Source organism: Felis catus, chromosome A1 (genome assembly GCF_018350175.1).
Source record: "Felis catus isolate Fca126 chromosome A1, F.catus_Fca126_mat1.0, whole genome shotgun sequence".
Taxonomy (NCBI): Eukaryota; Metazoa; Chordata; class Mammalia; order Carnivora; family Felidae; genus Felis; species Felis catus.
In genome coordinates, this window is record NC_058368.1 from 14,735,132 (window position 1) to 14,761,914 (window position 26,783).

The window sequence follows — 26,783 nt, forward strand, 5'->3', positions numbered from 1 at the left end:
TAACAACTTCTTAAAGTGGTTCTTGACATCCAGACAGTATCACACAACTTATTGTTGACTCACTGATGGAATACATAATTTTATTTTCTAAGTAAGTCTGACACATGTGTTGAGTTCAGTTATTTTTTATCCTGTAATACCAAAAGTCTCTGAATGCCAATATAAAAGGCTTTGTATGGGGTGCCTGGGCGGCTCAGTCGGTTGGGCATTCGACTTCCGCTCAGGTCATGATCTCCAGTTGGTGAGTTGAAGCCCTGCGTTGGGCTCTGTGCTGACAGCTCAGAGCCTGGAGCCTGCTTCAGATTCTGTGTCTCCCTCTCTCTGCCCCTCCCCAACTCATGCTCTGTTTCTCTCTGTCTCAAAAATAAGTAAACATTAAAAAATTTTTTAAAAAGGCTTTGTCACCTATTTAATAGAACTTATTAAAATTCAAGTAACAAATGGCATTGCTTCACAGAATAACGTATTACTTGATTAAAGGAGTCTGTATTCCAAATGGGAAAAAATCCAACTCAAAATGGTTGTTTTTGAGTGGCCAAGCAGGTCTAACAATTATCTCAACGTGAAAGTCACTACATCTGAATTACTGAAGGACGTATCAGATCCACTGCCTTGGGGTACATTCTATTCGTGTACATCTCCCTTAAATCCTGTATCCCTTGCTCTACTTGTTACTTCCTGAATGAGAAGTGCTAAACTTTAAGCTGGATTATTTTCAGATCCCATGATGATCAATCACATAACTGGACACCAAAGAGCTGTGTATGAAGTCTGTGGAGTTGGCTTTAAAAATCCCTAGTTTGTGTCCCTGCTTTGTGTCCAACTGGGCCATCACCTAAGCCCATCGGGAACAAAACAGCATGGACTGGTCACAGAACATTACTCGTCATGAAGGATCCGGTCTCACCTTTTCTTTGATCATTTCTGACAGATGACCCTCCTCTAGAGCCATAATTCAGGGCTCTATAATCAATCAGCACCCACACGGCATATACCATACACTGACTATGGGCCTGCCTCTGTCTGTCGGTCTCTGTGTCCCAAAACTTGTACTTGAATATGAACATTACAAAAAAACTCTAGAATCTGAGAACACTTGGCTTACCGTTACTAGTTCATTGCTCCTATCAGGTGACTAGGTGCATGTGTATATTAATTTAGCAACACCTTGGTAAACTTAAAGGGTTTATTCTCTTTAGAGTTTCATTCTTTTAAAAAAAATTTTTTTTAATTTTGTATTTATTTTTGAGAGAGAGAGACAGTGAGACAGAGTGTGACTGGGGGAGGAACAGAAAGAGAGGGATGCACAGAATTTGAAGCAAGATCCAGACTCTGAGCTGTCAGCACAGAACCCAACACGGGGCTTGAACTCATGAACCGCAAGATCATGACCTGAGCCAAAGTCGGAAGCTTAACCAACTGAGCCACCCAGGCACCCCTGGAGTTTCATTCTTAACAGTCTCAGACCACATGTGGAAGCTAAATGTTTAAATGTCTCAAACTGGTCCTGAAATCAGAGCACTCTCCAAGCAAAACTATCTAATTACAAGGTAACTTTTTAGACATGAAAATCTACCTTGTCCTTTCCCAATCTCCTTCCTGCACGTAAGGTGGTTCATTTATTTATGATGCGACACTTGCAGTGATGAGAGGAGAGAACATGTCTGCATACATATGGGGTCCGGTTATGTATTCAGGGGGTAGTGATTCGGGCATGTTGTTGGTAAGATCTGACTGCTTGCTTTAGACTTTAACTCATTCCCTGATCATGGAGGAGGTTGTAGATACTCTAAAATCTCTTTTCCCAGCCCTTGTCCATTGCTTGCCACATTATGGATTAGAAGAAGAAGAAAAAAGAAACAAAAAGCAGATGGAGTCCAATGAGGTCAAGAGAAAACAGACAACTATCAAATGGGGTAGGGGTGGGGGAACTCTCAGGGAAACATGCATTTTCCTAATTCTGTCTTCATAGATGCTCAACTCATAAGTGAGGTGGAACTCTGAATTTCTCCATTTGTCTACATTTTCTTCTTAAATGGAATCAATGGGTCCAATTCAAAGGGACTGTCTATTGAGAATAATGGGAACTGGCCCATGAAGGCATATTTTTGTTGTAGGTACACAGAAACTGTGGGGATGCAGGAAGGGACCTGGCTCTATGAATTAATTTTTTAAATATTTATGAAAAGTCCCTTGAACACCAGGAAACCTAGGCAACTTGAACAGATCCCAGTATTTCTCAATTCACTCATCTGGTCAATTTACCTAGTAGTTACCATGAACTTGGGAACATACAGTGTAAAGAACTCCTGCTCTCAGAAACCTCACAACCTAGGAGGGTGATATGATATGTCACCTAAAGACCAGGAACCAAATCAAATGTCACAGCATTGTAGGGTGAAGAAGACCCTAAATAGTGAGGTAATCAGGGGACGTTTCACAGAGGTCATCTGGGCCAACTGGGTGTGCACCCTCTTTTCAGCTGAAGCAGCAAAAGAAGGCTTCTAGGACTAAAGAAAGCTACCAAGTGGAAAAGCCCAAGGGTTATCTGGTAGAAATTTAAATTAGTTCATAAGATAAAGCACAAGTCCAGAGGAAAAGTGGGAGACTGAGCTGGAAAGGAAGACTGGGACCAAATCAAGATAGTTTTTCATATGAGAATAAGGAGTTCAGATGTTTTTGGGCAGACAGTAAATAATGGCAACAAGTCTGACATCAGTGTGCAGGGCAGATGTAAGGGGCAGAGGACAAAGGCAGGGAAGAGGTCACCTGGCAAGCAAGTGTTTGTAGCCTGGAGTTCTGGAACAGCACTGTGAAGGGGGAGCCAGGAAGACTGGGGACAAACTGAATGCAGAAGGGAAGGGGGTAAAGGAGTCAAAGATGATTTCGGGGTAATTCAATAATAACAAAACAGGACTCCTGGAGACCTCTGATTTATAATTATGAAAATGTGTTAACTGGGGTCCCAGGACAGGCCATGGTTATTGTGAGGGAATCGGGCATGCAAAGCACCTTAGATCAGGGTGGATGAGTGTCCTGGGATTGAAGGGCTCTGCTGCCCCTTTGGTCCCCATGTGGGTGCTTTGCTCCCATTCTACCAGGAACAGCAGGACAGCCTCCCCTTCAAGTTGAGCCTGGGAGTCAGCCCTGGGGCAGTTCCACAGTGACGCCCCCTCCCCCCACCCAGGGACAACATGCCCAGAGGATACTCCACTGCCATCTGGGCTTACCTGCTGAAATGGAGCTTTCCCAACTTACCAGTGGGACTCACTGCTGAGTTCTATGACCTCCTCTCAGTTCCCATGTTACTGAACTTATCAGATATTTCTGGCTCTCCCTTCATCTTGAAACTTTCTGCCCTGTGACTTCTGTCACCATCTGTCATGGTTCTCCTGCCTCTTCTGATGTGCTCTGATAACCGCAGATGGTCACCGTGCTTCCGAGTCCGTCCTTACTCTACAAACTTCTCACTGGGCTAGAGGGAGAGGCATCCTACACTTCTATTATTTAAATCACTACTATATGCCAGGGTCTCCCAAATATACACTGTTGGCTCAAATCTGACTTAAACACAGTTACTTATTCCTAATTGCCTACTGATGTTTCCAAAGCAACTCACACTCCACATGTCTGAAATGTACTCACTCCCTACCACTCCTCTCCTCACCCCTCAAACCTGCTCCTCATTTCTGACTCCTCTCTCCTCTTCTGGCCTCATATCCAGTTAAATTCCTGGCTCATGCCCTTTTCTTTTTTTAAAAAAATTTTTTTTAACGTTTATTTATTTTTGGGACAGAGAGAGACAGAGCATGAACGGGGGAGGGGCAGAGAGAGAGAGAGGGAGACACAGAATCGGAAACAGGCTCCAGGCTCTGAGCCATCAGCCCAGAGCCTGACGCGGGGCTCGAACTCACGGACCGCGAGATCGTGACCTGAGCTGAAGTCGGACGCTTAACCGACTGTGCCACCCAGGCGCCCCGGCTCATGCCCTTTTCAAAGTCTATCCCATTCCCAACGTTGCTGTTTAAATTTTGGCCTGACAATTTCTTTCCTGGATGACTACGGTGGCCTCATGGAGCCTTCCGTGGTCCTTGGCCCATCATGGGCAGCCTCTCTCTCTACCACTGCACCACTGTTTCTAAAATTCAAAGAAAAATCAAATCATGATCTTCCCTTAAATTCTCTTTCACCGTCTAACACCTACAACAAAAATATGCCCTCTTAGGCATGTGCAGTGAATGACCACAACCAATGCGGCTACCATCTTCTCCAACCCTTTCCTCAAATCTATCATTGGTCATGTAACAACTGTTCCTTAAATATGCTGTACAAATTCATGCTTTTGTGCCTTACCTCCAGGATAAGAAGGCCCACCTGGCCCTTCTTATCCTGGAAGGATCCTCAAGTCCCAATTTGTAATTCCGAATTTTCATGGAAGTTTTCCCTGACCCCTTTAATGAGATTTAACCATTTCTTTCTCTGGGCTGTCACAGCACTTCCTACACAATTACAGTAAGTGGTGTGTGTGTGTGTGTGTGTGTGTGTGTGTGTGTGTGTTTACTGGTGTGTGTGTTTACTGGTGTGTGTGTGTGTGTGTGTGTGTGTGTGTGTGTGTGTGTGTATCTCAATTTGAAAGCAAGAATATAAGCAACCTGAAGACAAGAACTGTGGTTTAATCATCTTCATATCCTTGGGACTTAATACATGCCTGGAACACAGCAGATGTTCAGGAAATGTTTATTTAATTAATATGGGGCATTTACACTGAGGAGTTCATAAAGGCAGCTGATGTAGGGTGCTACCTGCCCCCCATACACAGTGGGTCAACATAATGTTTCAAAGTTTTGCAAAGCACCTTTGGAGATATTCACCTGCTGAGGGCGAGCACTGGGGGGAATTGATGGGTGCAGGGAAAGAGGACTGAGATTTATATGCAACAAAAAATTCTAAAAACACAAGAGATGAATCATCAGCCCCCTTGATCTTCTTGGTGTATTTGTTTTCAAGAATTCCCTTGGAACTCCAAAGCAGCAAAGATCTTCCATAGAATGTATAAGGTGAAATCTACATTATAGAACAAGACTGAGCTAAGAAAAAAATAATAGCTATAAATCTGCCTTTGAAGGTGTTTGATATAAATAAAAAAAGTTGACATATTGGACTAGAAAGCTGATTAAAATTCTCTTTGCTTCCCCAGCTTTCATTCCTGTCTTATCTGCATATGTTGCATAAAATATTTTTACATAAGTGTAAAAAAAGAAAATTTGAATAGCATAAATAAGAAAACTGCAGGATTTCCAGAGTCGTATACAACTAAGTTGTAAGCCTGTGGAGGACAGAATGGTGCTTCAGTCATGGTAGAAGGTCATTACTAAGCCACCCAGCTTTTCCCTCTGTCAAATGTTCCCCCTTGCATCTCCTGCACACAGCATTGCTGGTCAATGGTGGATTCTCAGTGCATATTGAATGAATGAATAGTTGTCGCCAAGAGTATTTCTACCTTCAACTATAAACTTCTGAAGGACAAGAAAGTCCAGCAGCTTATGCTTGAATTGATGGGTGTGAGGCACCCACTGAGGGCTCAATTATGTTTGCCATGGCTTCTACAGAGAGAGAATCTAAGTAGGTGTTATTCTATGAGAAAAAGTTGACCATCCGTTTAAATAGGAATAAAAACTCTAAAGCGAGTAAACAAACAAACAAACAAAAAAACAAAATAACACAAAGTTCTTCTAAGTGATCCAGGAAGAGGTCAAAATTTTGAAATCTAAAGTTTTAAGGAGGACTGCAGCAATGAAAATTCAAGATAGGTGAATGTGATTTTCTTACACTTTTAATATTAAGAAAACAATATAAAGCAAAACTAAACTTTATCCATTTTTACTGAGATAAATTTGGTGCATATTATACTCTTATTCTGGAGATATTTTGTTATAACTTCCTTGTATAGATAAAGGAATTTGTTTAAAAGAATTTCACTTTTAAATTACACATTTTATGAAAGTCTGTGTTCCAAAGATAAACACACATGAATAAAGATTCAACCCATATTAAACACTCTTTACGATACTCTTAGATATTCTCGTTTCTTTAAAAAGCAACTAAAAACCACTTTTCCCATTTCTTAGTGATAATTGCATTCAGTGTCTCGGCACACTATTGTCTGGGGGCTCATTATTCTTCTTGTGTGTTATTAAGGCTCCTGGTTTCTCTCTCTCTTTCTCTCTCTCTTTGGTTCAAATTGCCTTTTTGGACTCTTTATGTTAAGTAGATTAATATTAATTCATCAGGTATGTGAATTATGTTGACTACAAATTATTTAGGGGGCTTGACCTGTATGCTTCTTGAGAATTGAGGCTATTTCTTTCATCTCTGCATCATTAGTGCCTAGGAAATGCCTGACACCAACAGATCTGCACTTGATATTTCTGAATGTGTAAATGAACACCTTACATTAATAAATCACCTCTAGGCTTCTTTTAGTTCCAAGAAGAAGAATGAGTAAGGGATGAAGAGAAGATTTAGAGCGGATACTCATTCTTGTTCTAACACTGACTTGCAAAGGAAAGTCTCTATCTACAACTGACCATACATCAGTTGCTCAGCTGGAGTGAATCATATTAACTTCTCGAATGCTGGTACCTGGGACTAATACTTAGGCTTCTATTACAAGGTGTTATGATGTTGTAAACTGCAATGTTAAACCAGGTACCATATTAGTTACTTCCTGGAAATCAAATCTTTAATAAACAGAGGTGAAGAAACAGGTATTGAGGATGGCCAGCCTGCATTGTCTACAGCACAGGAAGCCCCAGGTGCCAGCCCTGAGCTGCCACTGTTAACTCTGTCACTCTGAGTCAAGCAGTTTCCCCAGCCCTGCCTGCTTCCTCATCTCTAAAAACAGACTGGGGGCACCTGGGTGGCTCAGTCGGTTGAGAATCCATCCAAGTTTGGCTCAGGTCATGATCTCGTGGCTCACTCGTGGGCTCAAGCCCCGCATCAGGCTCTGTGCTGACAGCTCGGAGCCTGGAGCCTGCTTCAGATTCTGTGTCTCCCTCTCTCTCTGCCCCTTCCCCACTTGTTCTCTCTCTCTCTCTCAAAAATAAATAAACATTAAAAAAATTAAAAAAAAAACAGACTATATTGTTACATAACAAATAATATCATGCCTTGATTGTAGTTGGAAGACAGTTAAGAGAACTGAAAAACATCAAAGAGATAAAAATCCTGTGCAAACTCTGATGTCATTTAAATATAAATTAACAATTTTCTCACGAACAGCAGCATGACATGAAAACTGAGCAAACCTTAACTTTATACTACGTTGTAATCTCTGTATAACATAGGAAGATGAATATTGAAAGCAGAAATTGAACTGAAGTAGAAGTGATTTCAAATTTTACATTAATACTTTAGGGGGAAAAACATTCCCCCTAACGTTCTTTCATGTGAGAAAGTCAGGCCTGTAATGGTAACTTGGTTTGGGGCAATAGCAGGGCTTTCAAGGCATGAAATTAAAATTATGCACATTCTAGTCTCTATGATTTATAAAAAACAGTGAACAGGCTATTTTAAGAAAATGGTGATGCAGGAGTCTCAGTCAGTTAAGCATCAGACTTTGGCTCCAGTCATGATCTCACAGTTTGTGGGTCCGAGCCCCGCATCGGGTTCTGTGCTGACGGCTCAGGGCCGGGAGACTGCTTCAGATTCTGTGTCTCCCTCTCTTTATGCCCCTCCCCCACTTGTGCTCTGTCTCTCTGTCTCAAAAACAAATAAACATTTAAAAAATTTAAAAAAAATTTTTTTAAGAAAGGAAATGGTGATGCAGTTAATATAGAGATAATTCACTGATCCTTTCCACTGGTTTTAAGAGCCATACTTGGGTGGAGATGGGAGTCTTAGGCTAGCACAGGGGAGGGGATTTGAGGCAAGCACTCCCCTGACACCCAGAAGCTGTGTTTGCCCAGAAAAGAAATGGAAATACCACTGGCCTTTCTAAACTCTGGGCTTAGATCCCAGGGAAAGAGAGTGGTCTTGGGAATGTTCACATAATCGACAATTTTGTGACTGGGTACTGCTGCTCTGTAAACCCTCTCTAAATTAGTATCATCCAGAGAAAGGTGAAAGGATTTGGTAGCAAATCAGAATCAAGAGACAGGCACTGAATCTTATTGGCTGTTATATAACCAAGGAATAGTTGTATGGCATACTTTCTAAAACAAAATGAAGTTGAAAATTTTATATGCATAAAGGTCTCACGTTAAACGAAATGCAATCAATGCCACTTGATTAATTTTGACCTAGAAGTTAACGATGCCTTCAATGAAATGTAATTTTGGAATGGATTTGGATTTCACTTTCTTTTATGGAAATGATACTACCCGGCATGGTTCACCTATCACAAATTCTAAGTTGGTGCCGCTTAAATCAACCAGATTTTCCCTAGAAATGAAAGGACTCAAGGAAACAATAGAAAACTGAAATGCTTGTTTAAAGCAATCTATTGATTTTGAGGCATTGCATCCTATCCATTTTAAACTTCTAAAAAGAACAGTTACAAATTCTGGCAGGGATGAATACAAATAGATTCATTGCATTTGCCTGTCTGCTTTTCAGCGTTTCTGAAATTACTTTTGGTAAATGATACATTCCATCTATATTTATAAGATTATAATTAAATATATTATAATATTTGTACAATGTTAGAGATGCTGTGCAGTGATTATGTTACCAGTTAATTCTAAAGTGAAATAATTTCTTGCATTCATAATTATCTTTTTAAAATTAGATTCATGATTTTTTTAACTCAAATTTTAGATGTATTTTTGGAGTGAAACAGGCTTTTCACTATTTACAAGGTTATTTCTGAGCTGCAAAAATTCTCTCTTCATGTTTTTCTCCTGTATTCCCCCATTCAGTCTTGGATGCCACAATCAGACAGAAAGCGTGAGGACACTTTTTTCTGCATCTGTAGTAGAAGAAACCTTAGCAGCAGACAATAACTGTTTCAGAGCTCATGATCTCGTTCTTTGACATGTGCACAATAATCTGACTTACCCCCCTTCCTTGACTTATGAAGACAAAATAAAAAATGAAAAAAAAATTCTGCCCAAACCCAGGAGCATCTAACTGCCCAGAAGTCCTAAAAATAAAATGTATTAAATGAATAAACAAAAAAATAAAAAGCAGAGACAGACCCACAAATACAGACAACAGAGGTTGTCAGAGAGGAGGGGGTGGGGGACTGGGCAAAAGGGATGAAGGGGAGTGGGAGATACAGGTTTCCAGTTATGGAATGAATAAGCCATGGGGATAAAAGGTGCAGCAAAGGGAATGTGGTCAGTGGCATTATAATAGGTTGTATGGCGACAGATGGCGGCTACACTTGTGAACACAGCATAATGTATGGGGTTGTCAAACCACGATACTGCACACCTGAAACGAATGCAACACTGTGTGTCAACTATACTTCAGTTAAAAAATAAAACTAGGGGTACCTGGGTGGCTCAGTCAGTTAGGCGTCCGACTCCTGGTTTCGGCTCGCATCATGATCTCACGGTTCGTGAGTTCGAGCCCCACCAGTGGGCTCTGTGCTGACAGTGTGGGGTCTGCTTGGGATTCTCTCTGTCCCTCTCTCTCCGCCCTTCCCCTAATTGTGTTATCTCTCTCTCTCTCAAAATAAATAAGCAAATAAAATATTTTTAAAAACTAAATCAACATTGGGGCACCTGGGTGGCTCAGTCGGTTAAGCGTCCGACTTCGGCTCAGGTCATGATCTCGCGGTCCGTGAATTCGAGCCCCGCGTTGGGCTCTGTGCTGACAGCTCAGAGCCTGGAGCCTGCTTCAGATTCTGTGTCTCCCTCTCTCTGACCCTCCCCCGTTCATGCTCTGTCTCTCTCTGTCTCAAAAATAAATAAACGTAAAAAAAAAATTAAAAAAAAAAAAAACAACTAAATCAACATTTAAAAAGCTGTTAGATTGGGCTCCTGGGTGGCTCAGTCAGTTAAGCGTCTGATTTCGACTCAGGTCATGATCTCACGGTTCGTGGGTTTGAGCCCCACGTTGGGTTCTGCGCTGACAGCTCAGAGCCTAGAGCCTGCTTCAGATTCTGTGTCTCCCTCTCTCTCTGCCCCTCCCCTGCTCATGTTCTGTCTCTCTCTCTCTCAAAAATAAACATTAAAATGAAAAAAAAAAAGCTGTTGAAAACAATAAAAATAATGCATATTTATTCTGTTGAAATAGCTATACTGTAAAAGACGTAAGAATTTGCCCAATCACCCATTATTAAATGTTTCCCCACTACACCTGACATTTTAAAATTCATGGTGTTGGGGCGCCTGGATGGCGCAGTTGGTTAAGCGTCTGACTTCAGCCAGGTCACGATCTCGCGGTCCGTGAGTTCGAGCCCCGCGTCAGGCTCTGGGCTGATGGCTCGGAGCCTGGAGCCTGCTTCCGATTCTGTGTCTCCCTCTCTCTCTGCCCCTCCCGCGTTCATGCTCTGTCTCTCTCTGTCCCAAAAATAAATAAAAACGCTGAAAAAAAAATTTTTTAAATTCATGGTGTATACTAAGAAAGAAGAGAGAAAATATTAAAATTTGTCAATGTCAGAGTTGTTTGAGATCGGGGACTAATTTTGTTTGTTAATATTGTCATTTTTAATAGCATTGATAATGTTTCAATTAATGTAGGGCTTCTTTCTCCATTACAACTTTATGTGATTATACTAAATAGCCAAGATTATACTAAATAGCCAGTCAGGCTAGGCCCATGACCTTCTTCTTTCTTACTGTTCTACCGGGGCTCATTCGACAGCCTGGGTTTGCCTAGAGAAAATGAGCAATGTCCTTCGGTCGAGACTGAACATCCTCCAAAGAGCTCAGTTTTAACCTGCTAGCTGGTTAATGAAGAAGCTAAGGTCTCCCGGGGGAGTTTTACATGCAGCAATTCTACCACTCCTCTGTCATTTCGTAGGAGCCCACATCTCTGTGTATAGATATTGTCTCTATCGAAGGGAAAGATTTCCCTCAATATCAGTTTCCAGGGAAGGGATGACCTTCAGACAGAAATTCTCTCTTGTCCCAGGGAACTGGCTCTCTGAAGGTGGGTCATTGTAACTTTGGTCTACACCTCATAGTATTTGGAGCTCTGCTCTTGGGTTGCCAGGGTTAAAGATGGACATTGCCACTTGGAAGCAAGCAGAGACGTAGAAAGAAGTCATCTGTGTCATGCCAATAAATGAAGACGAGCAAGCCCTATCTTTCACCCCAGATTAGCAGTCAAATGGCCTCCTGTATTTATTTCCATTTTGTTATCCGTAATTCATTAGTTCTCAAACTTGGGTGAGCATCGGAATCACCTGGAGGGCCTGTGAAAATCCAGATGCTAGGCCCTTACCTCCAGAGCTTCTGATTCAGTGGGTCGATGGAGGGGCTCATCAGGACTACATTTCTAACATGTGCTCAAGTGATGGTGATAGTGCCAGTCAAGAGAACACATGTTGGGAACCACTTCCTTCACCCACTGCTCCTCATACTATGTTCCATAGACCACCTGATCAAAATTGCCTAGAATACTTGCTAAAACATAGGCTTATGATCCGAGAAGTCGTAAGTGACACAAGCCCCCAAGTGACATTTATGCTGAGATTTGAGTCTCGATGCCTTACCCATTAGCAAAACTCATTTCAGAGTTCCATCCAATCTGGGTGAGTCATGTCATATTAAGCAAGGAGTTCTCAGCCCACCCTTAAACTAGGAGGAGCAAACAAGCTTCATCCCAAGTGCCAACCATGATCTGAGACTTATTCCCAGGCTGGTTGTGATGTAGGGCATGCTGTGAGAAGCGTGCAGAGGCTGCCACCTTAGGGTAAGTGTCAAAGGAGAAGATCTCTGGAGACCTGTCTGGGGAATAGCTGTAATCAGCAAAAGCCCAGGGAGACGGTAACTCTTAGAGAACCAAGGCTGGGGTTCTAGCTATCTAGCTTACTAGGAGTTCCTTTTTCTGAGACTCACTTTGGAGGTTTGGTTTTACTTTTTAAGGAAAAACATCATAACATCTCTATTTTTAAGTATGGAGGTTATAACTTACATTCTAGTGTAACAGCTGGTGAGTGATGCCAGAGGCAGGGCCTCGCAGCCCCAGCCGAGAGATCTTTGCACATGCTCTGTCTAAGCCCACTTTGGTGAGTACAAGAGGGCCTCTGTGTAGGCCCCAAAGGTCTTTGTCTCTATTTATAAGAGCTTCTCTGTCTTCATGCAATCAGGGACAATCACCTTGATGTACGTATCATTTAATAATTCCCATTCAACAGTTTATAGTATGTAATAAATAATTCCCTTCAATCGTGAAATAGACCTTAGACCGGAAGCCAAAAAGAAAAACAAAACAAAACCAACCAAACAACCAACCAAACACACACCTTCTAACTGACTCACATCATTTTTAAGACCAAAGAAGGAAGAGGCAGAGTGACATGGTCATCCTGTGAGCACACACATTGTGTTCCGGCACCAGCACTAGGGCCGCTGAGAGGCAGGACACAGACCAGAGTCACTGTAGCCCTCCCTGCTCGACGCTCTCATTCTCACTGCTTTTAGCTCCAGAGCCGTGCTGGGTCCACAGTAAAATGTGTGTTAAACAGAAGTTCAGCAAATACAAATTCACTGCTTTTAGCTCCAGAGCCGTGCTGGGTCCACAGTAAAATGTGTGTGAAACAGAAGTTCAGCAAATACAAATTGGAAACTCATAAGCCAGTCCCAAGTAGAATAAATGCTTTAACGGAGACTTCTGCAGTTGGGGCCCTTAGCCTGAAAAACTGGTATTTGTGGTGGGAAACGATGCAAGTTGGTAGTATACTTCTATTTGTGGGCAAATCTGGGTTTCCTGAGTCTTTGCTAAGTAAGTTTTCCCAAGCTTGATGTTTTTTCTTAAAGCTAACATGCTAGACTCTGGCAAATCTGTTCCATCATTTCAACATGTTCTAAAATTATAAACTGGAATCTACTCTCTTGAAAACCTCCCGCTGTGGGCTTCACACACCCTCTGTGCATCATGCGTCAGAAACAACAGTTTCTTCATCTCCTTTGGTGCTTTACCTGAGCTGGTTGATGCAGGGGATTTGCTGCGCCTGGAAGGTCCTGGGCTCTTGGTGGTGCTCCTGCGGGATGATGAAGCTATTTTGGTGTAGGAAGTGGACTTCACCACTCGACATTCTGGGGAAAGAACAACAACCACACATCATTATAGGATCATGGCACAAACCATTCAAAATGCACAGTAAACCTGAAGACAGAAGAAACATATGGCCCTCCTCAGTCATGCCTACTTCCTGCCAGCCCGGTGCTTATCTAAAACAAAAGAATCAAGAAAACAATGAGAAAAGGGCACAGTAGGCGTCTTAGACATCCAAGTAAATAATACTCTAAGACTTCTAGTTTACCTTGTTTACAATAATATTTTGGATAGACTGGGAGTCATAGCCTGGTAAAGAGGTGGTTTTGATGGTTTCTCTCCACCCACCTCTTGTGTTATTTGTGTGTACATGTCTCTTTCAGGGTAATTTGTTCTTTCTTCCGAGAAAAATGTTAGACAAAAGGTCAACCTGGTAAATCAAGATATGCAGTGATGGAGGATTCCACCTATCAAGTCCCAATTGATTGTTCTTGGGAATCCTTGCATCGACAGCACTGGGCTTTTACCAGGTGTGAGAAATGACAGCATTTGCTCAGAAGAGGTAACAGATGACCTTACCCTGCTACCAGGGCACCGTGTGAGCCTATGCCACCACACAACAGTGTGTGTAGGACGGTTCTTGGGCTGAGGATAAAAACCAACTTTGCCTTCATTAGATTTCATCCTTGGTGTTTGTGCTCATGAATGTCAACACTAAACATCTTAAATAGCAAAGAGTTTTTATCTCCCTCTAAGTGAGCTGCATTGACCAATTATGATGTTGTGTAAATCTACACACCTTGTTCTGAAGGAACCACTTTTAATAATGAAAAAATACTTTCATGCTTGTAATGATAATCAGTCATCACCATGGACAGAAAAGTATACAGAATATAAAATAATAACTATCAAGTGATACTTTTATTTGGAGGGTGGTATATAAACTAGAATCTTCTAGAATTTCTTTCTGCTCATTTTATATTTAAACAACTTTGAGATTAGTCTGTACATGTTGATCTGTTACCAGCCCTTTACACACCAGGATATACTGTGAGCATGTTCACCCTGTCTTTGAGAGAACATTTTACTACGTGGATGTACCATAATCTGCTTACCCAAATTCCTACTGTTGGATATTCAACTTGGGTTCAACATTTCCCTCTCATAGATAATTACACAAAAACATCCTTCTAAATGAGCATGCAGTTATCTGATTATTTCTTCAGGATAGACTTACACCCTGGCACTTGAAATTTAGTTTCTAGTAATTGGAAACCAGTGGGCCCATTGTAGGTGCCTAAAAAATTCTACTGAATGAAGTGGGAATGAAGCGAGTTTAAAGAGAAGCACTTTTTTTTAAAATTTTTTTTCAACGTTTTCTATTTATTTTTGGGACAGAGAGAGACAGAGCATGAACGGGGGAGGGGCAGAGAGAGAGGGAGACACAGAATCGGAAACAGGCTCCAGGCTCTGAGCCATCAGCCCAGAGCCTGACGCGGGGCTCGAACTCACGGACCGCGAGATCGTGACCTGGCTGAAGTCGGACGCTTAACCGACTGCGCCACCCAGGCACCCCAAGAGAAGCACTTTTGAAAAGTTTTTGACGAACTGCCCTCGAGACAAGCTGACTCAAACTGTACTTTCATCAGACTATAAGAGTGGTCATTAGCCTAACCCCTCATTGAGGTTGGGTTTTATCTTCTCAAAAAATCTTTAATTTCTAAATAAATATTGGATTTTGTTGCCTTAAATCTGAATTGGTTTGATTACCAATAAAATTGTATATTTTTTCCCACATGCTTATCAGTATTCTTTTGCTATTATTTGTTCATGTCTTTTGGCCATTTGCAATTGGGATGTTCTTTTTCTTACTGGGTTATAAGAATGCATGCTGTATTAAAGTTTTATCCCTTTGTCTGTCACGTTATAAATATTTATCTGTGTAGGCAGTGGTTGAAATATGTTAGCTTTAACTGTGGCATTCTTTTTAAGTATAGTAGTTTAAAAATGAAGTCTAATTGATTAGCTTTCCCATTATGCATTTTTTAACATCTTAGATTTCAATCACAAAGAAATCATAATAATTCCAGATCTAATTCTGATGCCTGACTTTGAAATTTTCTTCCCTGCTCATGTAATTTCTAATTTTCTGAGCTCAAAACATGTCTTTTTCCCCTTTATACATCCTGAATGGCTTTATATAAACATCTTTTCCTATTTTTCCTAAACCAACAAAGTAGTTCGTATTGTTTAGGAAAGAAGGAATGTAAGTGTGTATAAAATATAAATGTCTCAAGACTGCAAATAGGAGATAATGGAGAGCGTCTCCCATAGAACCTTAGGGATTGAACTGTGGGGGGCAAAAAGAAAAGGAAGGATTTCCGATAGAAAAAGAGGGGGAAAGAAATTCCACCTTGAGGTATTAGTATTTGTGGCTTCATAGCCAAAAGTAGAGAGAAAATGATTCAGGGCATTACTGAGCATGCCCAGGCTTCCCTGATAGTTACTTGGGCCACTGTTGGCTGCTCTAGCCTGGCCAGATGGTCCTGAAATAGACTTCCATTTCTTAAAGAGAGAGAGAGAGAGAGAGAGAAATCTATGCATATGGACATATCAGCAAACATTAAAAGACAAGTAAGCAAGAGATATAACATAATAACATCAGAAGATATGACCAGAACTGTAAAAACTGTTCCCATGCGGCGATAGCGTTTACAGGTGTGTCCACAGAGGTTTTAATTCACAAAACAGATCTTTGGAACTTGTGGAGAGGACATCCAATTAGCTCAAGGCTCTGCTCCACAACTGATGACACAACCTGGAGCTTGTCCTAGCCTTGGACACCGGCCTGGCCTTTTGGAAATATATTAGCATCCAAATTGGATGGCTGTAATGTTGCTGGTCCATTGGCATGCTTCCATCAGGTGTCCGCTATGTGCCAAGCACTGAGCACGGCAGGCATAATGAAGAACAAATACAGTTTTGGGACTCGAGATACTCACCACCTGGTAGTGCAGTACGGAGTCTTTTGACCAGCAATAATTTTAACAAAATCATTTTTGAAACGGAGGGCTCTCTTTGACTAATCTTTATTTCATGGGACTCATGTTTGAAAACGTTGTTTTAGGAAACAAATCACTTTAAGTAATAATACATTTTTCATTTTAACTCAAAATCAGGACCATAATGAGGGCAGGATGCCCAAGACTTTTTGTCCCAGGTCATGAATGCTTAGAGGTCACTAAGTTTAAAATAATAATTTAAGAAGCTCAGTATCTAGTGAGCAAGAATGAAAAGCTAAAATAGAAAGCTACCAGATGGTGCACATTGGTAATAACACCCATCTGTGAGCCGCAACATGAATTAAAAAGTTGATTTTAGGGTTTGTCGCACGCTGTTGGCCACAGGTGCCAGAATTACTAGTTATGGCTTCAACTACCAACCAGGGCTCTGGATCAGCATAATTGAACCAATCTTACCACACCAAGTTGACATGTTCCAGCTACCACAAAGAAACTAGGCAGTTTAGTTAGGCAGCTCAGCTTTATCAGAGCCAACGTAGGCGTTTTGTTTGATTTTCGAAGTATTGAAAAGAACTTGTGGGCTCAGGCCATGCTTCTATAGCTTCTCTTGCTTCTCCTGAACTTAGTTCTCACCATATTATTAACCTATCAAAAGTATTCATTTATTAGTCTCCCCCCACCTCCTACTCCATTCGGTACTAACTAGTCCTGGCATATTAAAAAGTGTGTACAGCTGCTCCATAAATATTGGCCCAAATTGCCACTGATCCTGTTACTACTTGTGTGAACTCTTACTATTCACTGAACTAATCCAACTTCTCATTTTGCAGAGAGGGAAACTGGGTCTCAGAGAGGTTAGATGACTTGTATCAGAACCCAGGTCTCTCGGATTGATGGCTTCCTTACAACCCAGGACCTGATGCTGTCGCTTAAGCAAGCTGTCCGCCTGTGAATAAAGGCTAGAAAATTGCTATCAGTGACCATGTTTTGGGCGGACAGACAAGTGAGTGATGGTGGATAGTGGGTTGGGAAACAACCAGTTCCCATATCAACATTAAGTTAAAAATTGAAGATGCTAATGCTACAATTCTATCCATATGCCTATTGCATCACAAAACAAAACATCGAACTCTTAAAAATGGAGTTATAGTGAAGTAGTAAGTAGGTTGCGGGTCATGGAGTCTGAAAGATAATTACAAATATTACAAATCTCGTACCTCTTGCCTTCAGGATAAGAGCAAAGCTTCATGGGTCATATAAGGGATTAATAATTCTGAAATGCTTGGGTTGAATAATAGAAAACAGAAACAAAACAATGACAGCAACTGCTTTTTTCCTAGGGTCAAAATAAAACCAACTGAAGAAAATTGCAGCTCTAAGCCATAAATTAGGAAAAATAAATACAAAAGACTCTAACCATCTTTTCCATTAAAGTTTGGGTTTTAAGTATTTTAATTAGTTTAAATGGGAATGGTGTTTTATAATGGTGAAAAATGCAGTGAAGAAGGACAAACGCTTCATTACTTTGGAAAGAATGCCAAAATCTTTGTCAGCTTAAAACCACAACTTAGAACCATCATGAATAATATGATCTAAATGGCCAGTAAAACAGAAAGCCTCATTTGTCTTCACAAAAGACATTTTCATAGCCTCTGGCAAGGAAGAAAACAGCACCCTCCATTCCCCCTCTTTCCACGCGTGGTCATTTGTTTTTGGGGGGAGGGAGTAATCACTACATTGATATTTTTGCCACCCTTTTATTATAAGGGATATATTTCCTTTGGCAGTGGAGATAACAGACTACACAAATACTCCTTAAGAAAGACGATATTGAAGGACTATAGGTAAGCCACTTGAAGGAAGCTTCAGGATAGTAATTTCTCTTGCTACTAAAGGTTGAAACCTACCCAAGTATAGAAAATCAGATCAAACACATTAATTGGATATCTGGTGACTGAACCCACTCTAGCAAGTAAGCAGGCAAGCACGATTTAGTTAAATCTCTGCTTTGGAAAGTCTCTACACTCACAGTTCTGTGAGGGGGAAAGTATCATACTCCATATGGTCTGTACTAATGTTCGCTCTACAGATGTCCTCAAAATCTGGTAAGAGAGAAGTTAAAACATTTCCCACCTTTACCCTGGACCCCAATTCAAGAAATGGGCCTCCTGTAATGGATAAGCGTAGAGAGACAACCGCGATGCAGATGTACAAGGAAGGGACTGAAGAAGGAATAAATTCTTTGGCCATGTTCCCAGTGGCATGAGAACTTCCACTTATGCAGATCCTCCCCCCACTCAGAGACAGTTGGTAGGTAGGCTGTAGTGTTGTGGCAGGTGCTAAAGAAGAGACATGATGACAGAATTCTACTCCAGGCACCAACGCCTCACCTGAGCCTGCATAGCAGGGACACTCATGCATTCAAAGGGACCCACTTGTGCCTTTTGGAGAATCTTGAAGAGCAAAGGGAAAGCCTCCAAGTATCCAAATGGCCTTAGAGACATGCTGCATGTTGGCTAGGGAATGAATAGTCTTTAAACAAGGTATGTTTCTACTCCTCTACCCTCTTTTCAAAACCAGCCAGAATGAAAGCACTGTCAGGCAGAGGCCTCTCAACTGATATCTGCTCTAAATTCAGTTGTTCAGAACGGTTAAGGAGATGGGCAAGTTCATCTGGAAGAATCCATCATGAGCAATAGATGTGTTGTGCTTTCCTCCCCATCCTGATTACAAAGACAAGCTTCCTCTCAACTTGGCAAAGGTACAAAGCCTCCAAATGGAATAACATTCCCCTCTTCGGTTATATGCAAAAGAAAGTCAGGAAGCACATTCGGTTCTAGAGACATTTTATAAAAATGGCACAAGCTCAATGGCCAAGAGAGAACTTGTGATTCTATCTGTAACTCTCCAACAAGTTGCTCTTACATGTTCATATGCTCTGAGTTGGAAGGAGCCCTCTGAGAACACCAAGGTTATCAGTGGTCACCAAATCGACTCTCTCCTCAACCCATGAATATCCCCTCCTGTCTCTAGAAATGGTTGTCCAGCTTTCTCTGCAACACTTTGGTGCCTGGAGGATTCACCACCTCTGTCTCATGGTTTTTGAAGCTTTCACCATCCTGCTTAGTTTCCAGCTTGTCATCACAGGTGAATTCAACAGAGCGTTGCTGGTATGTCAGACAAGCACATTTAACTTCCCGTAGAAACATGATGATTTTCGCCCTTCACAGCAGAATCATAGGATATCCAAACATAGGTTCCTCGCAGGAAGGGTCAGTCTGCACCTGCCCAGCAAGGACTGAGGTCCGCTCTCTCATTTCTGTGCCACGTGGATTCCAAGGCAATCCTGACACTACGGTGAAATCCCCCTCCCTACTGGCTGTGGGGTTTGGAGCCAGTGTTACTTCCCTAATCTCCATATGCAGCATGTCTCGAATAAAAGCAATCAGATTCCAACACTCTAAAACATAGTTTTTAAAAAATAAAGTATGTAGCAGACTGAGCTGAAAGTCGCTTAGCTGGGGAGTAAAGTCCCAGAAACTGAGATTTTTAAAGTACCTTCTAAAAATACAGCTACGCGTGTCTAAACCCAGCACCTAGACTGGCCCACCACCACTTTTCAGAACACCCAGCTAAGCGCTCCAGATGGCGCACACGTGTTCCCGCAGCCCGGGCTGCTCACTGTGAGACTCACACGCACCCGCTCCGGAAGCACGCGCTAGCTGAGACTCCTTTACGTAACCTCTGCAGAAGGCTTTATGGTGCTGGAATCTTCTGTACTTCCATCACAAGAGTCGCCACTCAGAATGCTTCTCTTCTCCAAATACTTTCTTTTTTCCCAACAGTCAAATAAAAGTTCATTTTCCCCACGTAAGAGCTGAGTTATATGGGGGTCCGGGATGAGGGGGGCAGTTTTGCTCTAGGAGATTGTCCTGCTTACCCGGGTTCCTGCTATCTTATTTCTGTTGCCATGTTCTCGTCCACGTGGTCCCAGCCAGCTTGTCATGTGGTCTCTGAGTTTCAGCCTTGGGGGAAAGGAGAAAAAGAGGGAGGCCTCCAGATGCTAGGCAGGAAAAGTTGCTCTGTGCCTTCACCAGGTCTGCATTTCCTGAAACTGATTTCGTTCTTTCCTTCGTCCTTCATGTCAATTGAACTGCTTAGTGCTCCCTGGTCTCTACATGCTGGATGCCAGAAGCACCGCTTTAGTTGTGATGACCAAGAACGTCTCCACACTTTGCCAAATTTCCCCTGGGGACATACTGCGCATGGCTGAGAACCTTTGCTAGATCTCTTCATTAAGCAATGCTTCCCCCGTCTGTAATCAATTCTTAAAGTCTTCCTTGAGGGTGTTAATGAGGCCATCACTAACCACCTGCCTGAAACAATGCATTTTGCACATTCTTTCTGTAGCTTTGGCCAACACGAATCGATAGTTTCAGGCTTTTATGCATCTACTACAGTGTAGGTGATGCAATTGGCAACACTGAAGGTCTTCCAATGGTCTGCTAAAACTGGATCAGCACCCGTTGCTCTACCCATCTCTGGGAACGTGGAGACACGGGGCCCTGAAACACTGGGGGTTTCTTGCTCGAGAGTTTGGAGGACGGAGGAGCTCGTGGGGACACAGTGTAGAGAAAGAAGACTTCCAGTCTGTGCTGTACAAATCTGAGTGTTGGAGAAGGGCCGGGAACATTGCCCATAATCAGCTGCTCTCCAAGTCAAGTCATTTTCCCTCCAGGTACCATTTGACCTTGCAATGAAATTTTTGGAACCAATCCCCAAATGGTGCTACCCGAGCCATTTTAGTTGAGTGCAAGTACCCAAGAGGATGTTCTTGCCTATTGAGACTGGGAATACGCAGCCCTATTCAGTGAGCCAGGAAGAATGGTTTCAAAATGACACAATCGTGTACTCTTTCGCTGATATGAAGTCAGGATCTTGTCTTTCTGGAAGTCTAAAATATAAGTGTAGTTGGTGAGAGCTTGTTTTCCCCATAAAAGCCCAAAAGGATCAGCATTAAAACTTGTCCCTGAGGGCAGTCTTTTTTTTTTTTTTTTTTCCTGTGACAGCCCTCAGCTGTTTGCTCAATTATCTGCTGCCTCTTCATTGGCCAATGCAGCTTTGCCACCAATCTTCATCCCTTTTGAAAGTAAAGGAGTTGCTAAAACTGAGAAGCTCCCTTTGGCTGGCTCTGAGCTTCTCATCAGAAACCTGTGTGCTGTTGGTGGGAAGTTCGAACAAAGCACAGATGCTGAGGGCCCTTCTCCTAATGTGCTCCCGATGATAGATGCATGCCTGTCGACTAGCACAAGAGCGATACCTTCTCCGTTTTCACTGAAGTCTGACAACGCTGAGTGACTGAATATACAAATGGACAATGACGGGGCCATGTAGAAAAATAGGACTCTGGCCCATTACCCGCAGCAACCTGCCAAGGAGACCACTTTTATCTATGCTAACCGGCCAAGAAGCCAGTCTGCTCTAAGATAGACTAGCCAGAAGCCAGATTGCTTTCCCTAGTAATGACCCAGGAAGATGACCAGCAACTCCTGTTAGAATCGGCCCCAAATGGCCAAGACTTGGTTGATAATTGACAGCTTCCCCTAATTTCTGTCCCTGTTTCCAACTCAGAACCAGAGAAAACTAAATATGCACCCTAGCCGATCGCATAGCCAGCCCACCCACAGCTTCTCCACACCAACAATCAGCCCACACCTGAAGCCTTCCCTTCTCACCATTTAGGAAGCTTTCCCACTCCTCTGCCTGACTTAGGTCTCTGCCAAAATGCAAATGATGGCGGCTGACTCCTTTGCTCTAGCAAGCTCACAATAGATAGCCTTAGCATGTTCTCGTTTGGTTGGTCTTGGCTTCCACCACACACGGCTCTCCCTTAGCTTAAAACGAAGCAGCTTGCTTGAGTCAAGCATCGTGTTGCATGAAACAGGCTTACCTTTATCCATTAGAGTCATGAGAACATCCACAAGGGAAAGAGGGCTGACTGAAGAAACAGCAGATGAACAAACATCTCCAGTCTCACACTCTGGGCCTACACTGATGGGGTGGGTTCCCATGCGTGAGGATGCACATCATCTGCATTTCTATTTCTATTTCTCTTTTTTGCAAAGTGCATGTGTTAATTTCCTGAGGCTGCTATAACAAATTGCCACAAACTGGGTGGCTTAAAGTGACCAAAATATCTTCACTCATGGACTAGAGACCAGAAGTCCAAAATCACGGTGTTGCAGGGCCACAGTCCCTCCTAAGGCTCTAGGAAAGAATTAATTTCTTGCCTCTTCCAGCTCCTGGTGACTCCAGGCATTCCTTGACTTACGGCCACATCACTGACATCTATGCTTCCGTCTACACATGAACATTTACTCTGTGTGTGTGTTTTATCTGCTTCTGTCGGATTCATATGAGGACGTTTGTGTTTGGGCCTACCTGGATAATCCAAGGTAATCTCATGTGCAAATCCTTAACCTAATTATATCTTCAAAGATATAATTATTTCCTTATTTTCCAAATAAGGTAACATTTACCAGTTGATACGGGTGGCCATTATTCAATCCACTACAGCGTGTGTGACACAACTTTGGGACAAGCCTTTCTTGAGAATTATTGTCAGGAAATCTGTTATTATTCCCCTGCCAAAAACCTTTCCATGACTCCTTGTTGCTTTTTGAGAACATCCTTAGCATAGTCTATAAGGCCCCCGTCTACCTCAGCCTCTGTCTCCTCTTTCCTTTGGACACATTATTTCAGCTTCTTACATGAACAAAATATCTTCCCATCTCTGGGCATCAGCACTTTAATTTCCTGCACAAGAAACAAGTCCATCCTATTCCCACCTCACCTGGCCAACTTCTGCTCATACTGCCCTGCTCAGTTGAAGTTCATTCATCTTGAAAATATTCACCAAATCCCTGCTGGTTAGGTGCCAGGACACAGTAGTGAATTGGGAGACAGAGTACCTGCTGGCATGGAATGTATCCTCTAGTAGAGGAAACAGGCCTTAAAAAATAACAACAAAAAAGGACAAGCGCTGGTTTTATAAGTACTTTGCCAAGAATTGAAAGGATGATGTGACAGTGAGTGGCTGAGTGAGTGGTATCTCTACACTGGTGGTCAGAGAAGGTGTCTTGGGAGTAAAGGACACCAAAGGTGAGCTATGAACACAAGAAAGAGCCAGCCATGTGTAGATTAGAGGAAAGAAAGCAAGGCAGGGGCAAGATCAAGTCAGGACTGGGAAGAAAGGAGGGGTTTGGATTGTACATTATCCAATATGGGGGGTTATAGAAGGGTTTTAGGCAAAGGCATTGGTGTGATCTAATTTGTGTCTAAAAGGTCACCTTGGCTGCTGTGTAGGGGAAGGGTTTCAGAGGGATGAAACTAGGTGAGGAAGGATGGTGGCTTGGACCAGGTGGAGGTAATAGAAATGGACTGGGGCGCCTGGGTGGCTCAGTCAGTCAAGCGTCCGACTTCGGCTCAGGTCACGATCTTGCGGGTCCGTGAGTTCGAGCCCCGCGTCGGGCTCTGTGCTGACAGCTCAGAGCCTGGAGCCTGTTTCAGATTCTGTGTCTCCCTCTCTCTGACCCTCCCCTGTTCATGCTCTGTCTCTCTCTGTCTCAAAATAAATAAAAACGTTAAAAAAAATTAAAAAAAAAAAAAAGAAATGGACAGAAGAGAATGACTTGGGGTCTGATGTGAAGACTGAGTCCACAAAAAGACAGGCTGGATAGGGTGCAGGTGGACAGGAAAATCTCTGCCTACACGATCTATGACAGGTGTACTGCTGAGTCCTACTGAGGGGTCTGCACATGTAGTGGCACATGAGCAGGAGAGACTGAGACAAAGGGCAGGAGAGACTGAGACTTTACCAAGCTTATGGTCTCCCTGAAGGATAGAGGACAGACTTTGCAGCTCTTTACAAATCCTTGTCCTTCCTTTGACCCTGCTCAATTGCAATCACTGGAAGTGGGACCTGGGGCATTTAAAAATATCCCTTGGTGATCCTGATGATGTGGGTCCATAGGCCAGAAAACTTTTGCCATTCTCTGGTGTACAGATCAGAAAATTACTGAAGGAAACCCAGAGGCTCACAGTTCGAAGTAATTGTGCAATGTGGCATTTGGAAAGAAGGATTAAACCAACAGAATGAGGAGATGAATTAGCAAGACAAATCAGTCTTGAAAAAACAAATATCTGTCCTGCTTTAGATTTGGTCCCAATTCAAACGTTCAAATACAATAAACTATCATCCTGAGACCAAGATGAAAGCAGACTTTGGAAGAAGAATAAAAGTTCACATTTATTAGCAACTCATGACCACCTGGTTTTCATTAACTACAAAATAGAAAGGATCTGAAAGATAGATAAGAAACTGATAAATTACTCAAGAACGGAAAGCTAGAAAATGGGTATGAATTCCTCCTAGAGAAAAGGAAACAAAAGAAGCCAAGAAAAAAAAAAAAGCATAGAAGTATAAACTGAAATTAAATTTGATAGCTCTCTCCTTGGGAAAGGCTCTTTTATGCCTGACTTTATCTCAGCCATTCAGAAACAAGGGTAAATGTGTATCTTTGGTCCACTGGCCTAGCACAGATCCGAGTGGTTCAGGGTCAGGAGGTCTGGAAGGGGCTCACTGGGAAAGCTGAAGGTATGGAGCTTGTGGGCAGCACAAAGCGATGACAGTTGAGAAAGCCAGGTGTGTCATTCACAAAGGTTAAGATTTTATTTTGAATTGTCCTGTGCCCCTTTAATGGGATTAGGATTAGCACAGTTTGGATGACAGTGGGTCCACTCTTCTTTCATTAAAACAAAGTCTCAGGCTCTGTGCTGTCCAATAGCATGGGCCATTTTGCTTAGGAAAGTTCTCTAGTACCTTGTGCTGATGTGGTCCATGGACCAGCAGCCTCAGCGTCGTCTGGGATCTTGTAGAATCTCCAGCTCCGCCCTAGCCCTACTGGATCAGAATGTGCATTTTACCAATGTTCCTGGTGACTGGTATTCACATTAAAGCTTAAGAAGAACTGCTCTGGAGCTGTGGAGGGGCACCCTTCAATCAGTGGCTCTGACTTGAGTAAGGAAGCATGTGAAAAAACAATAGGTTCCTGGGCCTCGTCTCCAGAGATTCCAATCTCATTGGCCAGGCATCTATATCTTGACCAAGCGCCTCAGCTGATTGTGATTCTAACACCCAAGGAATAACTTAAGACACAGAGCCATAGATGGTAATAAATAGGAGTTAGTAACCACAGAAAGGATTAAATAACAGACAGAGCCCAACACCTTACTGAGAGCGATACTTTACGGTAGTGTTTCTTGACTTCCCTAATGATAAGAATAACTTGAAAGTTATTGGTAAACATTAAACTTCCCAAATCCCTTTCCCAGATGTTTTGATGCAATGGGTCTGGGAATTTATATTTTTAATAGGTATCCTGGGTGGTTCTTATAACTAGAGAGGTTTAGAACTGCTTTACCAGAAGGTACACAGCTCAAGAAAAATATCCATGGTACAGTTAAGAAGGGAACTGTGCAAGGTGGGCCTGTCCTATCTAGCTTATCACTTGATCAGTTAGAGCAGAAGGACTAGGTTCTTGGTGGGGGGAGGGACTTACATACAAAGGAAGTTTCCAGAAAGTTACCTACCCTCATCTAGATGTTATGTAAAATGGACATCAAGCCTGATTGAGAATAGAGATTGTCCACCAGGAAGGGGTATCTGCATTTGAAGAGAAATCATTAAAGACTCATCCTGAGAAAGGACATCCAAACCTGATTCCACATTGAGTGAATGAGTTTTGGGGGTCATTGCTTTTGTGTCTTGAGGTAAAGACAAGACTTGAGAAGATAATTCTCCAACCAAAATCATCTTTGAGCCTGCACAGTCATCTCAAAGAGGGAAAAATAAAAATTCAATAGGAAAACCAAGGGGAAAAATACCCCCTAACTGTAGGACCAGGAATAAACATCCCAACTCCGGTGTAGAAGAAAATAATCAGAAGGTCATGATAAATGACAAGCTGAAGTTACATGGTTATAAAGGGGTTGAGTGGTATTCAAGAATAGTGATGAAAATCTACTTCTGAGCAAAGTATCATTGGGATAGCATTTAATTTAGAGGTTTTGCCTTCAAGGAATAGGAAAAATCACAAGGGTTGATGAAACTCAGCTACTTTAGGGAAGAAACAGGTAACACAAATGTGTATGTTTGGCAGAGCACAAAAAATCAGGAATTGAATAAGCCATACCCTACCTGAAACCTTCAAATTTATATCTGTTTTTTCTTAATTTTTTATTTTGAGAGAGAGAGAGACAGAGAGAGAGTGCACAAGAGTGGGGGAGAAGGGCAGAGAAAGAGAAAGAATCTTAAGCAGCCTCCATGCTTAGCATGCAGCCCGACACGGGGCTCAATCTCACAACCATGAGATCGTGACCCGAGCCAAAATCAAGACTTGGACACTCAACTGACTGGGCCACCCAGGCACCCCTAAATTCATATTTTTAATACATAATTCTGCTGCTGGTTTGGTGACCCCATAATATAAATTAAAATAGATCTTTAGAATGCAAAAGTAATGACAGAGT

The 26,783-nt window shown here is 42.3% G+C and overlaps 1 protein-coding gene across 5 annotated transcripts in view; it reads right to left on the reverse strand.

The window, feature by feature from the left end:
• Positions 1-26,783, reverse strand: part of DCLK1 (doublecortin like kinase 1) — a 347,248-nt gene that overhangs the window by 84,797 nt on the left and 235,668 nt on the right. For all 5 annotated transcript variants that reach the window (XM_023250802.2, XM_023250793.2, XM_023250785.2 and 2 more), the window contains exon 5: positions 13,095-13,211. In XM_023250802.2, coding sequence (XP_023106570.1) covers positions 13,095-13,211 — 117 coding nt within the window. The remainder of the gene's footprint in view (positions 1-13,094; positions 13,212-26,783) is intronic.